Source organism: Tripterygium wilfordii, chromosome 8, assembly GCF_013401445.1.
Source record: "Tripterygium wilfordii isolate XIE 37 chromosome 8, ASM1340144v1, whole genome shotgun sequence".
Classification (NCBI taxonomy): domain Eukaryota; kingdom Viridiplantae; phylum Streptophyta; class Magnoliopsida; order Celastrales; family Celastraceae; genus Tripterygium; species Tripterygium wilfordii.
The window spans coordinates 11,257,582-11,282,210 of record NC_052239.1 but is presented as its reverse complement, the minus strand read 5'-3'; the positions used below and the strand labels follow the sequence as shown (position 1 = coordinate 11,282,210).

The following is a 24,629-nucleotide window of genomic DNA, read 5'->3' as shown; positions in this document are numbered from 1 at the left end:
ACAGAGAGATTTGAGAGAGAGAGAGAGAGAGAAGTGGGTAGAAATGAATAACACCAGTGAGAGTACTCCACTACTTGAGTTTGACATGGCTGCCTTGGAATTCTTTCTCCAAGACGATTTCTTCCAAACTCCGACCATCACCATCGATGATCTTTCATGTGATGATTTTGTCCCATTAGAACTTGAATGTTCAGACATCAATGTCACCTATATTAATACCAGCCCCGCCGTTACTTGTAATGATAATATTATATCCTCGGAAGCATGTGCGGACCAGATTCAATCGACGTCGACGAGGATGCCCGCGAGTGTACCGGCAGTGTCTGATTATGTGCCAAAACTGTACACTCGCACGCCGTCGAAACCCGGAAAATATAAAGGCGTTCGGAGAAGGCCCTGGGGGACGTACGCGGCGGAGATTCGAGACCCGAAGAAGAACGGCTCGAGAACTTGGCTCGGGACCTACGAGACGCCTGAGGATGCGGCTCTGGCTTACGACAAAGCCGCCTTTAAAATGCGCGGCTCGAAAGCTAAGCTCAATTTTCCTCATTTGCTTGGCTCGAAAGGATATGAGCCGATAAGAGTGACGAATAATAAGCGCCGTTCGATAGAGCCTTCCGCAACGTCAACGCCGTCGCGTTCATCTTCTTCATCACAGATAGAGAACAATGTTGATTCTCAACCAAGGCCGAAGCAGAGATTGAACCAAATAGCTTCGGCGGCTCCAGCCATTTTGGAGAAGCTAAAACAAATTATGAATGTATGATGTATTAGAATCCCATATCCATTGGGTCTTACCCAATTAAGTGATTCAGGTGTGATGTATCATCGTGTAACGGATAATCATAATATTGTCGATGTGTATCGGAGTGTAGATTTCTAATATGAAGCTTAATGGTTAATCATGGTGTAACCTCGTATTCCTCCGTTTTAAGTTGGGTTTTTAATGAATATTCGAGATGATGAGGACTATTTGCACATTAGAGATGACTAAATACACCCCAAAATCACAAAAAAAATCATAACCTAATAACACTCCAACTGATCCTATCATGTATCATTTCTCTCGATCTTTCTCCTTCTTCACTTCACTCTCCATCTCCTTACAAAACCAGACCACTACTACTTTGCCTACACCACTACTACTGCATCTCTCTATTCTTTCCTTCCTTCCCACCCCCCATTCCAGATTCTCAATGCGATTTGCTCCTCGCTTATTCAAGGCAACATTTGCTTTTTACCCATAAAAAAGTCTTTTACTTGTTTGAGTTCGGAGGCCTTTTTATTGCTTAAGTACACATTTCACCTTCTTTGCCAAAGTTCCTATTTTTCGATTTGTTTCTTTGTGGCATTTGGGTGTCAAAGACTTTGCAAACCATGGGGAGCCATTTGTGGGTTCTGGCAACATTAGGACTTGTTCTTTTGAAGTGGGTACATGGGTCCGTGGCTATTAATGAGACAGAGTTAAGATTTGATGGTGTTATGGCTTGTCTAATGTCCTTGAATCTTTCCCTTCTGTTGTGTCTTTCTTTTCTCCAGTGTTAGTGCTTTTTTTGTTAAGGTTATTAGTGGTTGTAAAAGGAGATGAGTTGTTGTCCTATGTAATTTCTATTCTTTCTAATAAATTCTTATTTATCAAAAAAAAAAAGAGACAGAGTTGTCGTACATTGAGGTTTATAGTTACCAAGGATCTAAAGCAGTAAGGAATCCATTGATGGTAGGACTTACCCTCATTCCAACTGCTGGCGCGCAAGGTGTTTGATACAATGTCTCATCAGAGAGACACCATCTCGTGGAATTCCATCATAAATTGCTATACTCAAAATGGTTGTCTTTTAAAAGCAGTGGAAATGATGAAGGAGATGTATTTGTGTGGTTTTTTGCCAAAACCGGAGTTGTTGGCTAGCATCTTGTCTCTCTGTTCTGGTTCTACTGTTTATCATGGGGTGTAGACTGAAAATTTTGAAAAAAACTGAAATTGGGGTGTACTTAGAAATGTTATGTTTTATGCTGGGGTTTATTTAGAATGAGGTAAGCTTAGTTAAGTATGGGGTGCAAATAGTCCTCATCATTCGAGATACTGTCCTCTTTCAGTAAAAAAAATCAAATCCTCTAGCAAGTATTGAATTTTTGTTTTTAAGACGAATACTATTAATTATATATTAACTTGGAATATCCTAGACTGCTATATCATTCAAATTCCTTCAATTGGTTCCTCCAATTAATTAATTTCGCACCCAGAAATTTACACTAAAATATAATTAAATAGCTTGTATAACAAAGACATGCTTAGAATGGTAAATGGTCGATTTTTTATTTTTATTTTTTTTACGTGAATTTAACCAAACCGAAAATTTGTTATCAATTGTTATATATTTCAATTATTAGTCAATTATATTAAAGAAATATGTTAATTTTTTTTTTTTAAATGACCGACCGATCGATTCGGAAATCGATCAGATCGTTTATTTTCTTACAGATTGACAAAGATTAGTTTCTAGCCATAACATCAGATCAGATAAGGGTTCACATGGCACACTTGTGTCCTTATAGAGTGGGACAATCCATCACACAACCCCACATTTGTGAAATATATTTGGGTCATGCAACTTAGACTGTTTTGGCTTCTTCTATATAATTGGATGTGCCACTTACTTTTTTGGGCTTAAATTTAAAATAAGATAAGCTTTCAACATCATGAATACCTTTCTCTGTTTTTTACAGAATCTGCTTCGTGAGGTGTATTCCAATTAGCTTGTCATTCTATTAATAATTCATCTTTTCGGTATATAGGCAAAAAAGCTAACCATATTTTTGTTGACATGTTAACAAGACTATATATATATATATATTAATTAGCACCAGCCATTTAGCCCTAAAGAGTAATGTGAGATTGTTGACATGTAGCAATTATAAGCATTTGGCATTATGTGTTCAAGGTTTAATTGTTATAATCTAAGTTTTATTAATGGCTTGGAGATCATGACAAGGGTATATATATATATTCTCTTATGTGGATATATATGAAGAATTCTCACATGATATATTTTACGTTGGGCACATGCATCGATCATTATTCGTATTTCACCACAACAGTTCTCTATTATATTCCTTTCAAAACAAACCCATTACCTTGAATGATTTCGAGGTGGGATCGTGCGAAATAGTCTTCTTCTTTTCTTCTTGTTTTTTTTAATATTCACTTTATTGTCTATCTTCGCATATATATAAAATATTTTAAACCTAATTGCTTAACGCGTGTATATATATATATATATATTGAAATCACGAAACAATTTAGTACATATATGACCAGGCTAGCATATAATATTATGCTAAGATTATATCATACTATACGACCTTTATTTTACAAAAATGATGACTCTACCTGCTCACAACCCACCATTGCCTCTCCAGGCTTCACCATCAACAACTGAACCATGGCTAGAGAAATCAACATTGATATGACTACGTACTCCCTTCATCATTAGCCTTAGCCTTTGAAATTTTGTGTGTGTGTGTTTGTGTATATATATATATATATATATATATTGAATTTTGTGTTTGATGAATGGGGGTGGTATATATAAAACTATATATATATATATATATGATAGACGAGCATCAGAGCATGTTGCCAGTCATTGGCACAAAGCTTTTCAGTCACAGAAATTTGGTTTTGTATTGTCCTTGATCAAATGTCACAACCTTTTCGGTGCTGTTTATGTTTCTTCTTTACAGGCTGTTGTTGGAGACATATCTCTGGTCTTTTTAAGACGAGTAATCTATCCATTAAAATCAAAATGAGTGCAACGACTACATCAAAAGTACAACCAACAAATTAAGATTCGACTCATGTACGAACCCATGTAATCAAATCAGAACCCAAACCACCTAACACACCCACTTTGGGAATGCATCTGATATGGAGTGCGACCCTTTGGCCAGCAATAGGCCGGCCCAAAGCCAAAGAGTTTGATAATGTCATATTAATTTGAATCCTGCCCTACACGTGGTAAATTTCAGACACGTGAGTCCGTCTGTCCTATACGCACTAAGAAAGCAATTAAGTTATACTTTGACAAATTATTAAAATAGTCTACTTTAAAAAGCAAATTAATATGATTTTAATTTCAACAAGTTTTTTTTTTTTTTTTATAACCCAATGTGTAATGCTGGTGAATCTTATCATTTTATTTTTTTCTAAGGTTGTTATTTAAATAATTTGAGTCTTCTTTGGTTGTATTAATTGGGAAAAAATTAATCTTGCTAAGATTGGCGACAATACTGATAACCATGCATATATATGACTTAGTCAATATAAACATGTTAATCGTGTCTATTTAATTAATTATATTTTTATTTTTCATAAAATAAGTTATTTGTTGGATTTTGTTTTGTAACTTTAAATTATGGATTTCCATAAAATAGAATATATATATATATATATATATATATATAATTATACGTACTTCATTTAGATTCAATTTATTTCCACTTTCCAATTTTATTGCTGAAGAAATTCAAGTAATAATTTGTAGATTAATAATAAGAAAGGAAAGACAATTGTAGATTAGGAAGATTCATTGGAACCATAAATGATTTTATTACAGAATGTCATACAAAACACTAATTAACATTATTGGCATCTTCTTCACTTCTTGTGACACAGCCAACTTTACAGAATAGTTTGCACAAATTTTTCAACGATTAAATAAAATATCATTACATTTGCAATCTAGGGAGAAAGTAGAATAAAAAAAAATATTCGTAGAATTTCATTATAGTAATGATTACAATATGAATAGAACTTGATTAACTAAAAAATAATAAAAGATTCATTTGGTCCACGAAAAATGTTAGAAATCCCTGTAAATGGGATCTCAGTCATCCTAATAATTCGTCTTGTCTATTCATTAATGTAAATGTAAGGGTCTACAAAATTTGATAATTGAACCAGAGAATAACATGTAGTGCGCTCCACTTGTCATTTTACTTATTCATACACTTAAAAAGTCATGCATATGTATATATATATATATATATATATGTGTGTGAATTCTCCCATAAAGACATAAAGTAAGAACATAAAATAATGATAACTTTTTAATCATCGTTTTGAAGCAGTGAGTTGCTTATATATATTTAATGCCTAATTTTTCTCATTCAATTGTAGATTAGGAAGATTCATGGGAACCATAAATGATTTTATTACAGAATGTCATATAAAACACTAATTAATATTATTGGCATCTTCTTCACTTCTTGTGACACGGCCAACTTTACAGAATAGTTTGCACAAATTTTTCAACGATTAAATAAAATATCATTATATTTGCAATCTAGGGAGAAAGTAGAATAAAAAAAAATATTCGTAGAATTTCATTATGGTAATGATTACAATATGAATACAACTTGATTAACTAAAAAATAATAAAAGATGCATTTGGTCTATGAAAAATGTTAGGAATCCCAATAAATGAGATCTCAGTCATCATAATAATTCATCTTGTCTCTTGATTGATGTAAGTATAGGGATTCACAAAATCTGATAATTGAACCAGAGAGTAACATGTAGTGGGTTTCACTTGTCATTTTACTTATCCATACACTTAAAAAGTCATACATATATATGTAAATTCTCTCATGAAGACATAAAGTAAGAACATAAAATAATGATAACTTTTTAATCATCATTTTGAAGCAGTGGAGTTGTTTATATATATTTAATGCCTAATTTTTCTGATTCATTTGTCATTTTTGAAAATGAAAAAGTTAATCCGTCTTGTCGAACTTTATCGAGCCTCTCAATTTATCATAATAATGGTTGTAGGAAATGACAAATAATTGTGAGGATCTACATGGCAAAAAAAAAAAGAAAAAGAAAAAATCTAATTAGAACATGACTCTTTTGTATATCCTTCATGGAATTAATCTTGAACAAACTAATTAGCACATATATAGAATTAACAATCCCATTTTCTGATGTGGTAAACACTAGATGCTTTAATTTTTTGGAGGAAAAAAAAAAACTTCAAATAATTTGGTATGATTTATGGTTGTTTTTTTTTTTTTTGAATAGGATATATATTGGTAGTCACATAATTAATTTTTGATGTCCTATTGATGGGGGACTATCAATGATAGATCATTAATATGGCACACTTGACATCCCAAATTTCAATTAAGAAAGGACAAACACAATAGAATATAATTAGACATCAAATCTTTTTTTTTTTTGAAAAGGGAGGATTGAATTTTATTAAATAGGAATCGACATGAAATCTATCAATACAACCTCCTGGAGCCATCGAGACTCAAAAGATGATCGCCATTCACATGGAATCGGAGATCTCAAAGCAAATTGTGCAATACAGTGAGCAACCTTGTTTGCAGTTCTTGGCCTAAACATAAATTCTAAGAAGGAAAAAGAGTCTATGAAACTCTTAATCTCTTGTATGACACCATTTCATCTTCATTAAGGCCAGATGAAATTGAATGGATCCTCTCAACTGCTCCCTTGAAGGCTCAGGATTAAGTCAGCCTCAAAATTCAAAAAATTAGCGCGGATTAAAATCATGAATAAATTATACAAATTATTTGTTGAAGATAGCTATACAAATGAAGCGATAAAATCATGAATTACACATGTCAGTTACCTTATATATATTATATTATATAACAACTCTAATTATTGTTGATATTTTGGAACCTTGCAATAATTAAAGGTGCCTTGCTAGCTGCAGGTCGCCCATATTTGAACACTTTTTTTTTTTGGTAAGTGCCCATATTTGAAAACGATAAAAGAGGAGTAATATATCTATATACATATACATACATATGTATATATATTCTCTCACGTGGCAGCAATGAGAGTAGAATAATACAACAAACATAAAAGAGCATCTAGTACGTACGTGTTTGTCCATACTTCAAAGTTCAACAAACAAAGGCCAAACAAGAAAACGAGGAGAAAGACGAGCCAAAATCATCAACTTTTTATTACAAAAAAAAAAAACACTAATGAAATTATGAACGATGATGTGCAAAATCGGACCGGTTCTTTAATTGCTCGTTATTCGACTGTTAGGTTTTGTCGACTATCAAATGGTCAAACTAGAGATCAGGATGTAGTTGCTCTATACCTACAAAGGAAAAAAAAAAAAAAAAAGTTTTGGGTAGCCTATGTGTACCTTAAGGGATGCTCAATTTAGGTCGGTTGACAATGAGGCTATTGAGATAACTCGGGTGTTTTTGGAGCTCTCTCTTGAACTAATAGTGAAATGTGAGAATGTGAGAGAGATTTGGTTGGGTGGAAATCCCCTTTTATATGAATCTGGAATAACTGATTGTCCTTGATTGCGAGTGAGATTTCTCGGGGGTGAATCACATATAGATCTCTCATAGATTTATGTTTGGTTATATGACTATTCCTCAGTATCCCAAGTTATGCTTGTTATGACGTACTAAGTAGTCTAGACGGAGATGATAGCTTGGTTGGCCAAGATACTCCCCCGCTCAATCTCTTCCTCTTCAATCCATATGGCAACACGTGTGAAAATCTCATTTGGGAGTAGTTTTGGTATTATCAACGAAGTTAGTCCTTATATTAGAAATAAGTGATCGATTACTAGAAATATTATAAATTAGGGTGTGCATTACATGGTTTGATACCATTCCAGATCTAACATCCACAATTATTATATAAAGACAAATGGACATAATAAAGTAAAACAAAACAAAGAAGAATAACACACGTGAAAAGAGTATTTCAAACACATGCATGCCAATGAACCTTCAATTCATTGCATTTGCACCGTCCACCTCATCTTTAAAATAATAATAATAATAACACACGTGTCCTCTTTTTCAACCTATATAAGCAATGAAAAAAGATCGTACATGTCAAACTCACTATTGACATTCTTAACTTTCTGAGAAAAAGAAGAAGAAGATGAGAATGACTGAAGAGTACAGTACTTGTACTTCTCCATTAATGTCGGAGTCCGATGTTGCTCTTTTGCAGTCCGTTAGCCAGTACCTTCTGGGCGATGATTTTGAATTTCCGACAGCTTTAACGGTCGGTTTTGACGAACTGCCGCTAAATGTTCACGCCGTTAACATTGGACGGACTCCCATGAACCAAGCGGAAGCGGTAACTGAACCGAAACAAGCACGTGTTCCAGAAGCGCGGAGGAAGGGGTGTGGTTTCAAGGGAGTGAGGAGGAGGCCGTGGGGGAAGTATGCGGCGGAGATCAGGGACCCGAAAAAGAACGGCGCTAGAATTTGGCTTGGGACTTACGAGACTCCCGAGGATGCCGCCGTGGCTTATGACCGAGCTGCTTTTAAGATGCGTGGCTCGAAGGCTAAACTCAACTTTCCTCATTTAGCTGGCTCGAATGAGTATGAGCCGGTTAGAGTGACTAATAAGTACCGATCACCAGAGCATTCTTCTTCGTCCTCTTCTTCATCCACGTGGACTTCTTCATTTTCCGATTCTCCAAAGTCGAAGCGGGGAATGGGAGAGGTCGGCTCGGCGAGTCAAGCAGATCTAGAAAATGAGATTTGTTTTGAGATGCTTGATGAATTGTGGTTTTAATAATTTTACAAAAAAACAAATGTAGATTAATTTATGATATTTGCAATTGAGGTTTTTCATTCATATGGGTTTTAAATGTTCAAATTTCTTTACATCAGTGAAATTTTCAATCATAGCAATAAAATTTCTTTTAAGTTTTAATTGTGATAAATCATATTAAGTATGTAAGAATATTCATATGAAATTTTGTAACAAACGGAGTACGTATAATCACTCAAATAATTAAAAAAATCTTTTTAATCCAAAAAACGATTTGTTCCCCTTTAAATCGAACAAAAACCGAGTTCATGAACATTTGCCATACATCAATAACACATCCAAACCTTTTACAATATATTCAAATTCGTCTAAAAGTGTAAATATAGAAAAAATTAATCGAAAACCTCAAAGAAAACAAAAAAACAAAGAGAGAGATTCGTGATTTCGATATAAAATAGAGATTGAAGAGATTGAGAGAGTCGAATCTTGGAGAGGGAGAGGGAGGTGTGAAGTAGAGAGAGAAGAGAGATACCTGAGTTTGAGGAGAAAAGGAGAAAGGCTTGAGGTAATAAATGATATAAAGTGTATTAGAGCATTTTTGTCCAAAAAAATCAATGACTTATTGATATAATGTGTTTGAGCTTGAACTTAATGGTGCATTACTTTTAAGCCATCTCATAATCTAATCCATTACATTTTAATTCAATCCAATCTATTATTGTCAAGTACTATCCAATAAAGTATGCCATAGTCCAAAAGATTAAGGTTGTGTTTGGTATGGCGTGGCCAAGCGTTTGACACTAACGGAAAATGCTTGGTCACGCTCCGTCACCAAACAGGCAGAACACGGCAGCATATAGCTGCCATTTTTGCCCAAAAAAAACATGCTCCAAATGTGAGCGTTTTTTCTTACCGGTCTGACTTTTTCCACAAACTACCCCGCCAAAAACTTGATGTGATATTTAAGACCCGCTAAAAGTATAACGATTCCAAACCCAAATTATACTCGCAAGTGCACGAATCAATTGTAGTATAGAAGTGACAAATACGAGTGTCGTATCCAAAAGGACTGAATATTAAATATCTACAATTCCAACTCTTCGTAATTATCAGTGGAAACAAAATGAATAAGAATTAACACAAATAGACAAACACTAGGGGTCCAATTTCATCAACTCTATTGTATTTAAATTATATAACCAATAATTATCATTTCATTCATGCATGTCAAAGATCAAGTCCCCCAATTTATGTAATAGTCATGGGCATCTGACTTACCACGTCTATTCTCAATTACAACCATCCATGGGCATATGGCCGGATTGGCTAGGACAATCAAGAACGCATTAGGACCTATGGTAACTTATGTAGCGATCACAAAGATCCTAGCATATGACATTTATGTCTAAGTAACTCCGGTGTTAACTGCAAGAAGCTGGTCTTAAATTGAACATGGGTATATGCCTCAATTTGGATCATGGTAATCAACCCTAGATGGTAGCTAAACATCAGGATTTAATTATCAATAAAGAATAGCTAATTAACACTTGACATAACATAAATAAACTAACAATTAATCAAACCAAATTTATTTAAATGTATAGAGTGGATCCATCACCCTAGTAAGAAGATTAGTTCCTCATACTAGGTTTACACAACCAGCAATTAATCTCACAAAATTCTAGAAAGAATATGTGAGAGAATTGCTGTAAAAGAGAAAATAAAACTCAAGAACTCACTCTCTGATTTTCTTTCTCACTCCCTGATTTCTTTCTCCTCTTGCTCTTTGTTTTCTATAGAAAAATCTTCCTCCTCGAATTGTCCTCAATGTCTCAATTTATAGTAGTGAAAATCCACTGGTGAGATGGAGAATACTGATGATAGTCTTCACACGATTCTTTTAGTGCCGTATTTTGAAGCCTTTTGGACGAAAGTTGAGCTACAATATTAATGCATACATGAAAATCAATACAAAGATTATTTATTGATGTCAGACACTTACATACATATACATATACATATACATATACATATACATATACATATACATATACATATACATATACATATACATATACATATACATATATATATATATATATAACACTATTGCGTGGACTTTTGGTACCCAATATATATATATATATATATATATATATGTATATATGTACACACAACTATATACATAGAGTAATATATATATAGACTTTCGGTACCATATGTTGATGGTAATAAATGATGTGAGGTAAACATATATACATATGTATGTATATTTATCTACATGATAGGATGATTAAATGTTATGGTGATATGTAAATATAGAGATGATGCAAATGGTTTATTTTACACTTAGTATAATGACACATGGCTGAACAAAACCAGGCTTCATAATATGGTTTTTTTTATAGAATAAGACCATAACTGAGAATGTGTTATAAGTTTTTGGGCCTAAAAATATAGACATAAATATAAAGTGATTAAAAATGATATTTGTACTTTAATTATGTAATAATCACTTCAAACCCTAATTGTATGACAAATGTCCATAATAAATTATCAATTAAAGTGTGCATTTGAACATTTATCACCGCACATGACAAGTCTTGTTGCAACAGCCAAGCCTTCTCTCCGTGCGTCTCTCCCATGGGTTTCAGTTATCGAGTTCTTCGTGCAACTATTTTGGGATTTCATCAGAAGCCCTAATTCGAACGAGTGGAGTTGGGCTTGGTGAGGACACGGGTCCAACTCTGTGGAAAGTTTGTAGCCACCACCATGCATCTCCAACAATAAATTCTTTCAATGGCAGTCAACATCTCTGGTATTTGTTGAAAGAATGAAGCTTTGAGGTAAACAAGATGAAAAGGCAGAGGCTTGAGCTGGAATAAGGTTCTGGGTTTCAAAGTTGGGTTAATCATGCAGTGTTGAGTTTAAGTTGGGTCATTTTTTACTGAAGAAGATGTGAAACGCACCATTTCAAGTGGGCACAAATTAGACTGTAATAAAATTTAAGTTGTATTTTTTATTCTTTCAAGTCATTTTTATGATGGATTGTTTGTCCTTTACAAATAGACAAGTGTATTTATAATGTTATCTAGCTCGTTGTTGTTGACTTACAAGTGACAAGTAGTCGTCTTTATTGCAACTATAGGAAAAAATAAATAAATTATGTGCCGAGCACAAGAAAAGACACGAGGATAAACATCAGAAGATTCTGAACACCCTTGAGGGTTGAGCCCTGTGAAGGGTATTGGGTAATCCGGTGACCCAAAATTTAGTTTCGGGACCCGATAACCCGATACCTCTTAGCAAGATTATCGGTCGAATGCGTACCCTCTTAAAATAACTGGGTCGGGGTCAGAAACATACAATGATAAAAACTTGGTCTTGAAACATAAGTCCTTTTAAATATGACCATTTTGTTAAATATATTTAATGTTCTTATAGGTAATTTGATAACATATGCTCTATGTCTAATTAACATATTTTATAGTTTCGTCAAACACCTACTACCTGTTTGGCAGGACGACTCCGCACTACCAAACAGGTCAAAAACGGCCAACGGATCCACTAGCTAGAAAGAACCTCTCATAGGGAGCTTCTTTCACAACGGAGACAGCGGAAGCTTAGACATTGCATCATTTTTTGTGGGACCCACACTGCATCATTATGTTTTGACTCTTTTACCTAAATTAATGTGGGTCCCACAACTTTAATAATGTATATTTAATACATTATTTAGTTTTATAAATATTTTGTCTATAAATTTAATATTTATAATTAATATTATCAAAATTGATTTAATATTTTTAAAATAAAGAAAATACACATTAATAAGCTTCATATAAAAAATTATTATTTTATTTATTTGACTAATTAAAATTTTCAGTTTTGATATAAAAAAAATTATAATATACTTAAATTAATTTTAATAATAAATTATATTTATTAAATTAACTTTAATAAAAAAAAATGATTAAAAATTTATTATTAAATTCAAGATAATACTTTTAGTCAACAGTTTTTCCGCTAGCGTCAGCTTTTAATTCACCAAACACCTCGCAGCATATTTCACAGTTTTAAACTCGGCTTTTTTTCTACAATATTTCCGTTAGCGTTGAAAATCAAATTTTCCGCTTTACCAAACGGAGCCCTAATTAGCATATACTCTAGTGTATATTCTAGCATATATTAAAAGAATATACTCTAGCATATACGCTGTCAGTCATACTCTCTACCAAGCACATCATATACTTTAGTGTATACTCTAGCATATATTAAAAGAGCATACTCTAACATATAGGCTGTCAGTCATACTCTCTACCAAACACATCCTTAGGGAAAAAAAAAAAAAACAAGTATGAAAATGGAATAAACCGTCCTGACTAAGGGGCTGTCCGTCTTGTTTTTAACGCTGATCCAGCTCATTACAGCCCAGCCACCACGAATAATTAAATAAGTAAAAAAGAAAACCATAAGGAACACATTTGAGAAAAGATACAGAATCTTTACAAGAGTGGAATTTATAGAGGTCACGTGCACCTGGTGATCAGGAGGGAAAAAAAAAAAAAATTTGTAAGCTGGCTTTTGTCGAACTTCAAAAATGAAAAGTCAATTATTGTAAAAAGACAAAATTAGGTAGAAGACAAAAAGCAACATTTATACCCACCAAGGACAAACCAAGAAAAACTTAAGGAAAAAAACTATAAATATTGTTAAATGACTAAAATGTCCTTCCTATTGTAAACACATTGTTCTTTTCTTTCTTCTTTCTTCTTTCTTCTTTCTTTAGCGATTCTCTTCTTCCTTCCTTCGACGCCTCTCTTTTTCTTTTTTCTTTGCTACTTCTTCTCTCTTCTTCCTCGATCGACTCTTCTTCCTTTGCTTGCGACATAGATCGACAATTCTCCTCGTCTTCTTCCTCCTTGCGACTAAGATCAGGATCGGGGCTCTTTATTCTTCCTTCACTTTCAGTAGAGACGAATCTTCAAAGTAAAGTTTTGATCTAGAGAGAGAAATAAAGAACAAACATGAAAAGACATTGTTCTATCTTCAGTATCTAATATTATATCTGTTTTGTATCTATCAATATTATATATGTTTTGTATCTATCAATATTCTTCTGAAATCGAATTTGAATATACAGATATGTCTGTTTCAAATATGTTCTGATATGTCACGTGATATGTTTTTGTCCTTTTGGAACTTCAAACATATAACATTTCATTAAAGACAGACAACATTTTAACAAGACATGTAACATTTGGCAAAACAGATAGCATACGACAGATATCAAATTAATCGAAACGTATAAAATATCACTTGCGGTCTGTAGATCTCAAATCAGAACTAAAAAACCACGAAAATCACCACAGAAAATACCAAAAAATAATGATAGGATGACATATCGAAGAAAAACAACAATATTTACAAACCCCCTGATGAGTATGAGTAGATTTAGTTCGAATACAAAAAAAATGGATGAATGTCATATAATTGTCGAATAAGTGATGAGGGTCGGAGATAAAGCTTCCGACGATCGAGACGAAGCTTCCGACGAAGGTCAGAAATGAATCACATGGAGGAGGAGTGTGTCTTGTTTGAGGATGAAGATGAAGATACTTTAGGCAATAAAACCATATATTTTAACATTTTATCCTTTATGGAATAATGTTTTAAACTTCATAAACTTTATGGAATAAAACTTTTAAGAATATCCTTATTGAAATAAAACTTTTAAGTGAGAGGCTTATCACCAATTTTCCCTCGTAAAAATGGGGCTCCATAATTATTATTTTCAAAAAATAAACCAATAGTGTTTCAACCTGCATTGCCATATTCTAAACACAGCATTAATCTGCAAATCCTCCACAGTTGCATCTGCAAAGGCTTACTCTTATTGACCTCCTAGCGAGAGAAGATTGACACAAAACAAGATACCATACATCAACAATAGATCAAACCACAAGGTAATTATAGCCGAGCCACTAGTTAGAGTGATAAAGATATGGTGTGTCTCACTCTCGTGATTAGGGTTCGAATCCCCCTCCCCATTTCAAAAAACAAAACACAAGTTCATTTGATGCAGGATGTAGTATAATATATCATAACCAATTTTGTCACAAAATAATGATTTCTAAGAACATTATGAAAATAACATCGACTACTACAATATCAAGTATCTAACAATAAAAACTTTTACCCGCACCAACTATTCTTGCCAACTCGAGGAATAACACTTGTTCAAGATAAGCATAACACTCCCTAAATATACTCAGGATGTGACAATGACAAATTCACCATCTTCTCCCATCACCATTCCTGAAAGCATAAATCAGCATTGGAATGCCATGAACAAAAATCTGGCTGCACGTCTAACTCCAATCGAATGAGTTCCACATCTCTATATTTACAAAAATGGATGTCGCCTCCTGCATTTTTCTTAGGCATTTGTCAAACAGTACAATAAACTATCCAACTCTGTCAAGATAGATAGATATCAGGGATGATAGATATAGAACTTTGGGAGTTAAAATTAGCTATTGCATAGAATGTCCTATGGTGAAGGCTAACAATGATTTGCCCATCTAACATAGGTGTTTTAACATGCAAGAATGTATCAACAATTTGAACATGTGGGTTGTATCTAGTAGAGCAATCTAAGCCATCACCTCTTAGGTCGGCTCCTGTCTTCCTCATAGTCCATCACCCCACCAGGTTCTGAGAAGTTCTCATCATGCCCTCGGAAGTCCATGTCGGCCTGCTCACAGTTTGTAACTTCTGCCACAACGTAAGTAAGACACATCGACCAACATATCCCCGTAATTGAATATAACTCAATCCTTAACCCATTCCCTTGACTTGCTAACTTTAAGAAAATGAAATGATATAAAAATAACAAATAACACAGATAAACACACACTCATTAACAAAGGCTTGCATAACTTTTTTTTTCGAACAGCAACAAATATTGACATAATTAGTCATGTTTGTATAAGATTAATGCATATACATTGGTTCTTTTTTATAAAAAAACAAATACATGCATGTCATAAAATAAGGAAGAAAAAATCCCAGAGTTAAGCACGTATAGCTCATCAATTCCTCGTCAATTTTTCTATATATAGTTATAGACATAAGAGGGCCAGTTAAACAGGTAACTTTCAAAAAAGACACTGTCCTCAAGGATGGCAGTTATCAGAAAGGGTTGGGATGCCTGGTTCGCCTTAACTAAATACCAAGCTGGTAGAGGCAATTCAATAAGCTTCTGGAATGATGTCTGGACGGGAGATACACCAATTAGGGTTTCTTTCCCAAACTTATATAGTATAGCTTCTCAAAAGGAGGCATCCATTCATCAGGTGCTTCAGGTTCATGAGGGAGGCATCACTTGAAACATCACTTTTATTCGGGAAGCTCAAGATTGGGAAGTGGATATGTTTGCAGAATTTTGGTGCTTGGTTTATGGCTCAAAAATTAATCCCACCAAAGAGGACAAAATCTGCTGGAAGCTAGAAAATAACAACTTGTCCTCAGTGAGCTCCTTTTATAAAGAGCTTCTAAGGGACGAGCTATACATGGGAAACACTAATTTTCCTTGGCTTTGGATCTGGAAGACTATGGCTCCCCCTACTAAAGTTGCGTTCTTCTGCTAGGAGGTAGTTTGGGAGAGAATATTAACTCTGGACAACTTACAAAGGAGGGGCTTTTCTCTGGTGAATAGATGCTATTTGTGTAAAGTAGCTCCGGAGTCTATTAATCATCTATTCTTGCACTGCCTTTGGTCCAAAAAGGTCTGGGAGACGGCTTGGAAGATGATGGGCATATCCTGGGTCACAAACTATACAGTAGGCAAAGAGTTGCTAGCTTGGGGTTCTTTCGGCAAGGACAAGCAACAAAGGAAATTCATCCAGCTTATTCCTTTGTCAGTGATGTGGCAGATCTGGAAGGAAAGAAACAACAGAATATTCAACAACAAGGAATCCTCCTTAGACTGTTTCATTGATACTTGGTTCGATTGTCTTAAGTTTTGGACTTATCATCTCCCTGGAAGTGTGTTTGATCTTTTAAACTATTCTTCTTTGTGATTTGGGGGTTGCACCCCTTTGTTGCTTCAATCAATAAAAGTTTTCCATTCAAAAAAAAAAAAAAAAAAGGATGGCAGTTATCTATTCACTTTATACAATTCATCATGATGATAAAAAAACAAAACAACAAGCATTCAATCTAGCAAAGCAGGATATAGCTGACCTTGATGGCAAGGGATTTCTTCACATCTTCCACCCTGTCTTCTATATCCTTCCGGTGCTTCTTGTCTAACTCGCTCCTATTGTCAGCCCACTTTATCTTCTCTTTAATTGAGACAAGTAGATTATCAGATGTAGTCAACCTAGATTTCAATTGATAGATTTAAGTTAGAAATTAAGCTGGACACATTAGACTTAAGAACTGGAAGAAATTCTAGCATAAAGGTAAAATATTTTTATCCATAAGCTTGTAGCCAAAATCATGGTAATAAAGGAACCATGCAAGATCAACAGTGAACACCTTAAGCTAGCCAGACAAATAAAATAAAACGTAACATCCTACAAAAGAGAATAAGCATAATCCACAGATGGACCTGAGTTCACGGATATGAGGACAGTAGGACACAAAAACACATTCCTTTGACATGATAATTTTACAAGGTCAAGTAACTATTTCAAAGGTTTCGGACAGAGATACATTATAGGAAGTAGCCGTCCCATCTTGATATCCCCTAGGAGCACCTATTATCTATGGCAAAACTTTAATGAGCACGGCCAGCGATCTCAAAGACCATCTCTCTCACTTCATCACTCATAAAGAATGCTTCGCTGTTGCCTCTGTCTGCTTTAAGTTCTGGAGGACTAAATATCATAGCATGGAATGCCTGATCCGGTTGATCCGCCATATAGGCTGGATCGCGTCTGCTAGGGATTGCCCAGTTTTCTATAGAGTTCCTTACTTTACCACGGTACAGGATTATATGATAATGGATGCCATAAATATATGGATTTATGATAGTCTTCATAAGAAGAGGCGTCGGGTAACTCTCAGAGTTTCTTCTTCTAAGAGAGATCATCAGACTTTGAATTTACAGATAATGGTGACAATTCTATACCGAGCAGCACGACCAAAAATCATAATACTTCAGAATGCTAAATAAATTGGAAATCTTTACCAATTCGATAGAGTTTCTATCATACTTCCAAGTTGTCCAGGCCTCAAATCCCTCCCAGCAGCAAATTGGATCTTAAGTATAAAAAATAAATATTAAAAAAAAAGTAATAAAAAACTGAAAAAGAAAAGTAGTAGTGGTAAATGGTAATAATAATAAAGTGAAATAGGAAGGATAGCATTCTCAGACCTCAAAGCACCTTCGCAACTGATTCAGCTTTGCTCTAACTACGCCCTAAAAAACATCCAGAAGAATAATGGGTTGCAACAATCAGGACAATTACAAGAGAAGGTATGATTCTGCTCTGGGACAAAAGATTGCAATCTAGGTAGGCAAAAACCTACCGCGTACATGCACTCATTGATGAGAAAATCTTCAAGTTCACGCACATTTCTAACATCTATCTCCTGCATGAGTTGATCATAAGGCAGTACCTGCAAAAGGAACAAACGATTAAAATTCAAGAATATTAGACTATTGCAAATGACCAAAATGTAAAAGATAAACTAAATAATTATTCCCCCCACCCACAAGGGTTCCAGCAACATACATGAAAATTGGGACAGGGGAGGTGTAAAAGATAAACGAATATTCCGCCACCCACAATGGTTGCAGCAACATACATGAAAATTGGGGCAGGGGATGAATAATAAAGCCATCAACAGTGTCCAAGGTAGGACAAATGAAAATTCAAACTTTTACAAGAACATTAAACCAAAAAACCGTAGAAAACTTCCGGTTGATTTATTGCACACAAGATAAATTGACCACCCTTACCATGAAGGTAAGGATTTCTGCCAAAATTGATGCCGCAGAATTTTAATGGCTATTGGTAAAACAGTAAAAGCATTACTGTGTAGTATCTAATAAATGTTTAACAAAATATACAAATGACTGCCTACAGTAAGCCAAACGTTGCCCTCGAGCAACAATGAAAATGCGTGAGCTAATGAAATATGTGCACATATCTCAATGACAAGGGTCAAAATTGCAAGCAAAGGCGATACCTTGTTTGTTTCTGCCAGTGTGAGCACAGTAAGTTGCTTCAGCTTGAGAATTTGATCAGGAACTAATGGTGGAAGACGGCTAATATTATCTGTCACAAGAACATCAGGTTATGCATTACACCATGACTTGAAAAAACAACGCAAAAACAAGCTCATAGATGCAGTTCATAGAACAATTGATGTGTGCATGAGGGAAGAGGAAAGTGACCAGTTCCAAAGTTCCCAATCATCAAACTTAATACTTCCATGACTGAAACAGCAATGCCAAATGTAGATCCTTAAAATCCGGCACAATAAGTAAAAGACTAAAAAGTTACAGCCAAAAACATGGAAAGGCAAACTACTCCACTGAGTGTTCTATGAATTCATGAATTATGTCTTAATTTTTAAGTCAATGCTCCCCAACATAAGCATCTTGTATTCTCTTGCACAAGCATGAAACTTCTCTTTTGTCCTTTAAAGGAAGAAAAGATAAAAGAAAGTGCCAAAGAATCATTCCAGTTGAAAATTATGAATACTCTCATGAATTAATGGATACTCCAATTGTAGCCATGACAGTAAGGATTCCGCAACCTTCTCAGTCAAAGCCCAAAATTCAAAATTATCCAGAAAGCTGAAAGCTCCACCCACTTTCATAAGCTCCTGCCATAGCAACATGCTCCTTCCTTAAACTGTGTCAAAGATCATAGTTCATGCCAAAATCATATGCAACAATTATCTACAAAAGCCGACGCTCAAGCCAATTTCACAAGCTCCTAACCATATCACAATAATATTCCAATGCTCACGCAAAGGTATATTTGAAAAATGAAATGTTGTTCAAACCATAATTAGTGTAATTGCAAATATTTGTTGGGCTTATTCAATAAAATTAATTGGACTAAATGAAGTAGCCTCCCCACAATGTGGGTCTAAGGGGAATACAATTGACCCTCCCCAAACACTTCACCACTGGGAGCATCATGCACCAAGCTTCCCTCTTAACTGTGATGCATGTATGAGTTATACTGATAGATATGACACGTGAACATGGTAGTTAAATCGTAAAATCGGTTCAGAGAAGGGGAGTAAAATCGGAATCGTAAAATCGAATCATAGAATCGTAAGATTTTATATACTATGTAACAATAAGAATAATTCTCAATACAAAACATGTTACAGCAATAATATAATGCAATAACAATTAGAATATATCATACAAAACCATCTTCCAACATCCAAACTTGCAAAATAGTAAAACTAGCTCCATATCATGTTCCAACAACCAAAATGCAACCGATAAGGCTGCAGAGGGAAGAGCTTGCAATGTTTACATAGGGCTGCACGGGAGGGAAGAGCATCGTTGACAGAGGGCAGCAAACGAACTTCTGTCATTGTTACGGCAAAGAAGTTTCGTCGTTGTATCAAACCAGTAGTAAACTGGTTAAAGAGGCTCATAACTCTTAAAAAGAAGGCCCAAAACTGATTTATAAAAAGCCCATGTTAAATATTTGATCGGCCCACCTTAAACTGATAAATAACCCAGCTAATTTGGCCATTTCTAAAATCGTTAAAATCATTCAAAACCGTACGATTTTATGATTTTCAATGATTTAACAAACAAAATTGAATCAAAATCGTGCGATTTTGTTTCAGGTGCGATTCCAGTTAAATCGCGATTTTAACTACCTTGCACGTAAAGCTTTTGTGACCTATGCACAAAGGAGAATATACCGAAGTCAGTGAGAATACAAATGCAGATAAAATTCTAATTGTTGCAACTCCGAGAAAATTGTGAAAATGCCTGGTAAGCCAAAACTAGACTGTAATAGAGTCCACTAAAAAATAAACTGATGGAATTCAACTTCTTTATCAGCAAACAGTCTATTATTTCTCTACAGCCACACCAACTACCAGGTAATAATAGAAGTGTTTAACAAGATCTTTCCATGTCCTCTGTTTCCAAGCCATCCCCATTAACCCAATTGACTCCACTCAAACATTTAGCATTTTCTTTCATGTCGTATTATAACACATTTAAACACTTACAAACTTAAACAGGGGTAGACAAAATATATCCCATTTTATTGGTAAGTTATGCATATCCCACCTGCAGCAGATGTTACAATAATTGGTAGCTTATGGAAGCAAACTACCTTCTAATGATCCCCAATCTCCCAATCAGTTACTACATCCACAATCAAATATCTAGCTTTTCGATAAACCTGTCAGCTCACACTTACAGATAATAGAAGAAATTTCCAAAATGGCTAATACCACTTAAATGTTTCAGAAACCGGACATTTGAACTGTTCAAAGCATGAATTGCCACATAATCATGGAATACGTAAACATCCAGCGAGCATGAACATTTTCCTAGAAAAGAGGTTTCCGCTGCAATGTTTCAATTCCCAATGCATAAAAATACATTTGGAACTTCAGAGGCAAACACTTAACGGAAACATTTTACATGTAAAACACAAAATAAAGTCCAAGATACCCTTTCCAAGCTACATAGAATAGTCAAGTCTACAAGACTACAACCATTAACCTCCACTGACTTACAACTTTTTTTATCTTAAGACCCTATAGCCAAGAGCAAATCATCAGAGAAACCTGTTTCTCAAACAACGTTTTGCATATGTATAGTTTTAAATCATATCTCAAACACAAAAATACTAAAACAGGCCAAGAACAAAATCGCATTTTTCATGAAAAGACAAAAGAAAAGACCAAATATGATTTGCATAAAATATTATAGAAAGAGAGAGATGGCAGATTTATTTCTTTTTCTTTTTAAAAGCAGGAGTTACTGAGCTTACTCTTATAATCACTCCATGTGCCATGTGCAAACAAACGCAGCACATCCAGTAATACAGAACTTTCAGTTCCTTCAAGCTGCACAAGAAAAAAAGAGCATATAACCCATTTACAAGTGATACTGAAAAAACTAAAACCAAATCACAACATAACTTGAACACAGCATTGGAAGTCAAGTAATCGGGTAAAGAAAACGATGACGAAAAAACTAACAGTTCAGAAGAGAATACAAATCCAGGGAAAACAAATGAAGCAAAAAGCTAAATATACATGAAAAAACTGATGAATGTAACACAAAAAATATAAAACAAAGGGCTGAGAAGAGATTCAATGCCCAATTAGTCTACTTTAATTGTTTTACTCAGTCAAAACTCATGGGAACATTCTTTTCATGGACCAAAATAGATCAAAGAAGACTATCTTAAGACTGAGGATAAATTTGCCGCATCCATCTCTCTTCTTCACAGAAGAGGATAAGGTTAAAAAACTAAACAAAACATAAATGACCCTAGACTTGAATTTCCAAAGACCAATTTTTTTGTGCAAACCAAAATTTGATTCTAGGGGCACAAATAGAGTGCCACTCACAACCGAAAAGAAGACAAGGCTACTCTAGGCAGAAAACATTAATAATAATGTTCCATTGTCTAGAAAGCAAGATTTAATCATGGAGAACCTATGACATTGTTACAATGTCTAAACCGATATAACCAAATGGCCAAGTAAATACAGCTAGTGCCATCCCATGAAGGTTGAAAAGCACTGACATACACTAAAACAAAATAATCAAACCACCATTCAATAAAATATTTAAAGGAGCATGGGAACCTCTCCAAGGTCAAGACGCATAGGACCCACCCCTGAACCACTGAAAAATAAATATAGAGACACTAGCAGTCACTGGCAAACTACAATTGTGCCATTAATTCCCAGATGCAAAAGATTCAAATCCAAGATGTCAGAGTTTATGGCTGGTCCCAAAATTGCATTCCTGGCCCTAAAATTCCTTCCCTTTTCAGGGTTCCCTTGTAGATTGATATTAGGCAATATATAGATTCTTTTTCAGTCGTTTACAAATTTGACATAGGAGGATCCAAATTGCACAAAATCATCACCAAATCCAAACTACTTATTTTTCCTAACTTTAATCTCAGCAAATATACTAACTACGCCAAACTGCTATCCGTTAAAACATCATTAATCCATTATCAGCTGAAGAGGCAAATAAAAAATTAGGTGCTGAATACACAATTCCTCGGCAATTTATGGACTTAACACACGAGCATCGACATAAAAAAAAATAGTCCACTTTCTTCTAATCAAATCCATTAAAAACACCAAAAATAATCCATCAAAACAGAATCGACCCAAAGAAAGAAGCGGCAAGCAACAACAACAATAGGGAACCAGTAGAATCAATGTTATCTCGCTTCCACGTGATTCCGTATTAACAAACCACACGCATAAACATTGACCAAAACAATACTCAACAAAAGCAACTATAAAACCTAAACAAAACTAAAAAATAATGCAAACTAAACCCAAAAAAAGGTGTTCGTCTTGCCTCGATAACTGTAGGCACGGAGAGAATCTCCGAGAAGGCGAAGAGGGAAGGGTGAGAGGTGGCTTCCACAATCACAGGCGCGAGAGCGGAGCCCTTGTTAACCAAGGCTTTCTTCACAAAGTGATCGATTAACTCAGCTTGCCTTTGCTCGATATCCATTTTTAATAAAATCCCCCAATACGAGCGTAAAATAAACAAACGAGGATTCAAAAAAAAATGGATATTAAGGATGTAGAGCCGTAAGGAGCATTGAAAACAAAAATTAGGGTTTCTTCCGGGAAACAGAGCCTGTGTATTATCGATGGAGGTAGCTTTCTAGGGTTTTAGGGACTGTGAAGAGGGACAAGACGGTCTCTTCGGATTACGGAGAGATAGAGAGACGCCTTGTTTCTGGCTCCGGATCTTCAATGAACTCTTTTTTCCCTGGGAGCTTAGCAAATAAACAGAGATGAATTAATATTGTATTAGTTATTAATTAATTAATAGAGTAATTACCAACAGAATAAGTTACATCTTTCCAACTAAAAATAATTATTAATAAGTACAAAATTTATTAAATTATCTACATCTTTTTTTATTTAATAAAATTACAGAACAATCATTGTCTTTTCTCTTCCATATTTTCCCTAGAGACACGAGATTATCAGTTTTAACTTTTTTTAGTGTAAATAAATTTATTTGTATTACAGATAAATTTTAATATATAATAACAATAACAAAAACATAATGTAGATAAATTAAGGCATATAAATTATTTAGTGCTAGTAAATTTTAATACATACTAACCATAATAAAACCACAATAGATAATACAAATAAATATAGTGTAGAATTATGTCTATACGATTTACAATTTCGACGCATAAATTTTGCGCCTTGATTTGACATGTAAAACATTCAAATCTTCAAAAATATATTGAACACAATTTTATGGGTCTTAGATTCTTCTTTCGTACGTCTTAAAATAAGCCCAATGGGTTCCAAAGAGCAATAAGGCGGAAGGACACAATCTCAATCCAGACAAGTAAATCGGATAATGACCTAATCTGAGTTAAGATCCGGACAAATAAATCGGATAACATTTATGTGTTTGGAGTTTGGACTCAAACCCGGTTTTAAACTGGACAAATTTTTTGTGTTTGGACCAGAATTTCAGACATATAAGTTACTTCCAAACTTAGTTTAATATGAGTTGGACAAATTCGGTCATCCAGATCGGATAAAATTTTGCGACCCCTACTGCAATCATCGAATGGATCGTGACCAACCAATTGTAGAAGACTGATTCTTGGTTTCAGAGATCTCTTGTTGAACTGATTCAAGAATGTCTGTAGAGTTCTACTTTCATTTTTGCTCAATGAACTACAAAAAAAAAACATGTGAATCCCTGGATAGTAATCAACATCAACGAATGTGATTAAAACTTCGACAAACTCTGCAGTTGTAAAAAAAATATTGTAGAGAGTCCCTCCTCCATTCTCTTGAT

At 34.5% G+C, this 24,629-nt stretch overlaps 3 protein-coding genes across 9 annotated transcripts; 2 read left to right on the top strand and 1 right to left on the bottom strand.

Annotated features, from left to right (window-relative positions):
* Nucleotides 1-10: 10 nt before the first annotated feature.
* LOC120004538 (ethylene-responsive transcription factor 2-like) lies at nucleotides 11-864 on the top strand. Its single transcript, XM_038853903.1, has one exon. The coding sequence runs from the start codon at nucleotides 44-46 to the stop codon at nucleotides 764-766; it is 723 nt and encodes a 240-aa protein (XP_038709831.1). The 5' UTR covers nucleotides 11-43; the 3' UTR covers nucleotides 767-864.
* A 7,032-nt stretch (nucleotides 865-7,896) lies between these two features.
* Nucleotides 7,897-8,696, top strand: LOC120004419 (ethylene-responsive transcription factor 13-like). Its single transcript, XM_038853769.1, has one exon. It carries the CDS (start codon nucleotides 7,955-7,957, stop codon nucleotides 8,597-8,599), a length of 645 nt encoding a protein of 214 aa, XP_038709697.1. The 5' UTR covers nucleotides 7,897-7,954; the 3' UTR covers nucleotides 8,600-8,696.
* Nucleotides 8,697-14,628: 5,932 nt separating this feature from the next.
* LOC120004359 (COP9 signalosome complex subunit 7-like) lies at nucleotides 14,629-23,589 on the bottom strand. 7 transcript variants are annotated; one of them, XM_038853688.1, is made up of 10 exons: nucleotides 23,145-23,589; nucleotides 21,583-21,658; nucleotides 20,086-20,148; nucleotides 18,782-18,870; nucleotides 18,119-18,208; nucleotides 17,964-18,008; nucleotides 17,778-17,848; nucleotides 16,826-16,964; nucleotides 15,247-15,443; nucleotides 14,629-15,006 (listed from the first exon to the last, which is right to left on the bottom strand). In XM_038853688.1, the coding sequence occupies exons 1-10, from the start codon at nucleotides 23,301-23,303 to the stop codon at nucleotides 14,985-14,987; spliced, it is 951 nt and encodes a 316-aa protein (XP_038709616.1). In that variant the 5' UTR covers nucleotides 23,304-23,589; the 3' UTR covers nucleotides 14,629-14,984. The 7 variants fall into 7 exon arrangements, with proteins under 7 accessions (XP_038709616.1, XP_038709620.1, XP_038709619.1 ...); XM_038853692.1 differs by having other exon boundaries at nucleotides 15,247-15,352; nucleotides 23,145-23,588; XM_038853691.1 differs by having other exon boundaries at nucleotides 15,247-15,355; nucleotides 23,145-23,586.
* Between the last annotated feature and the right edge of the window lie 1,040 nt (nucleotides 23,590-24,629).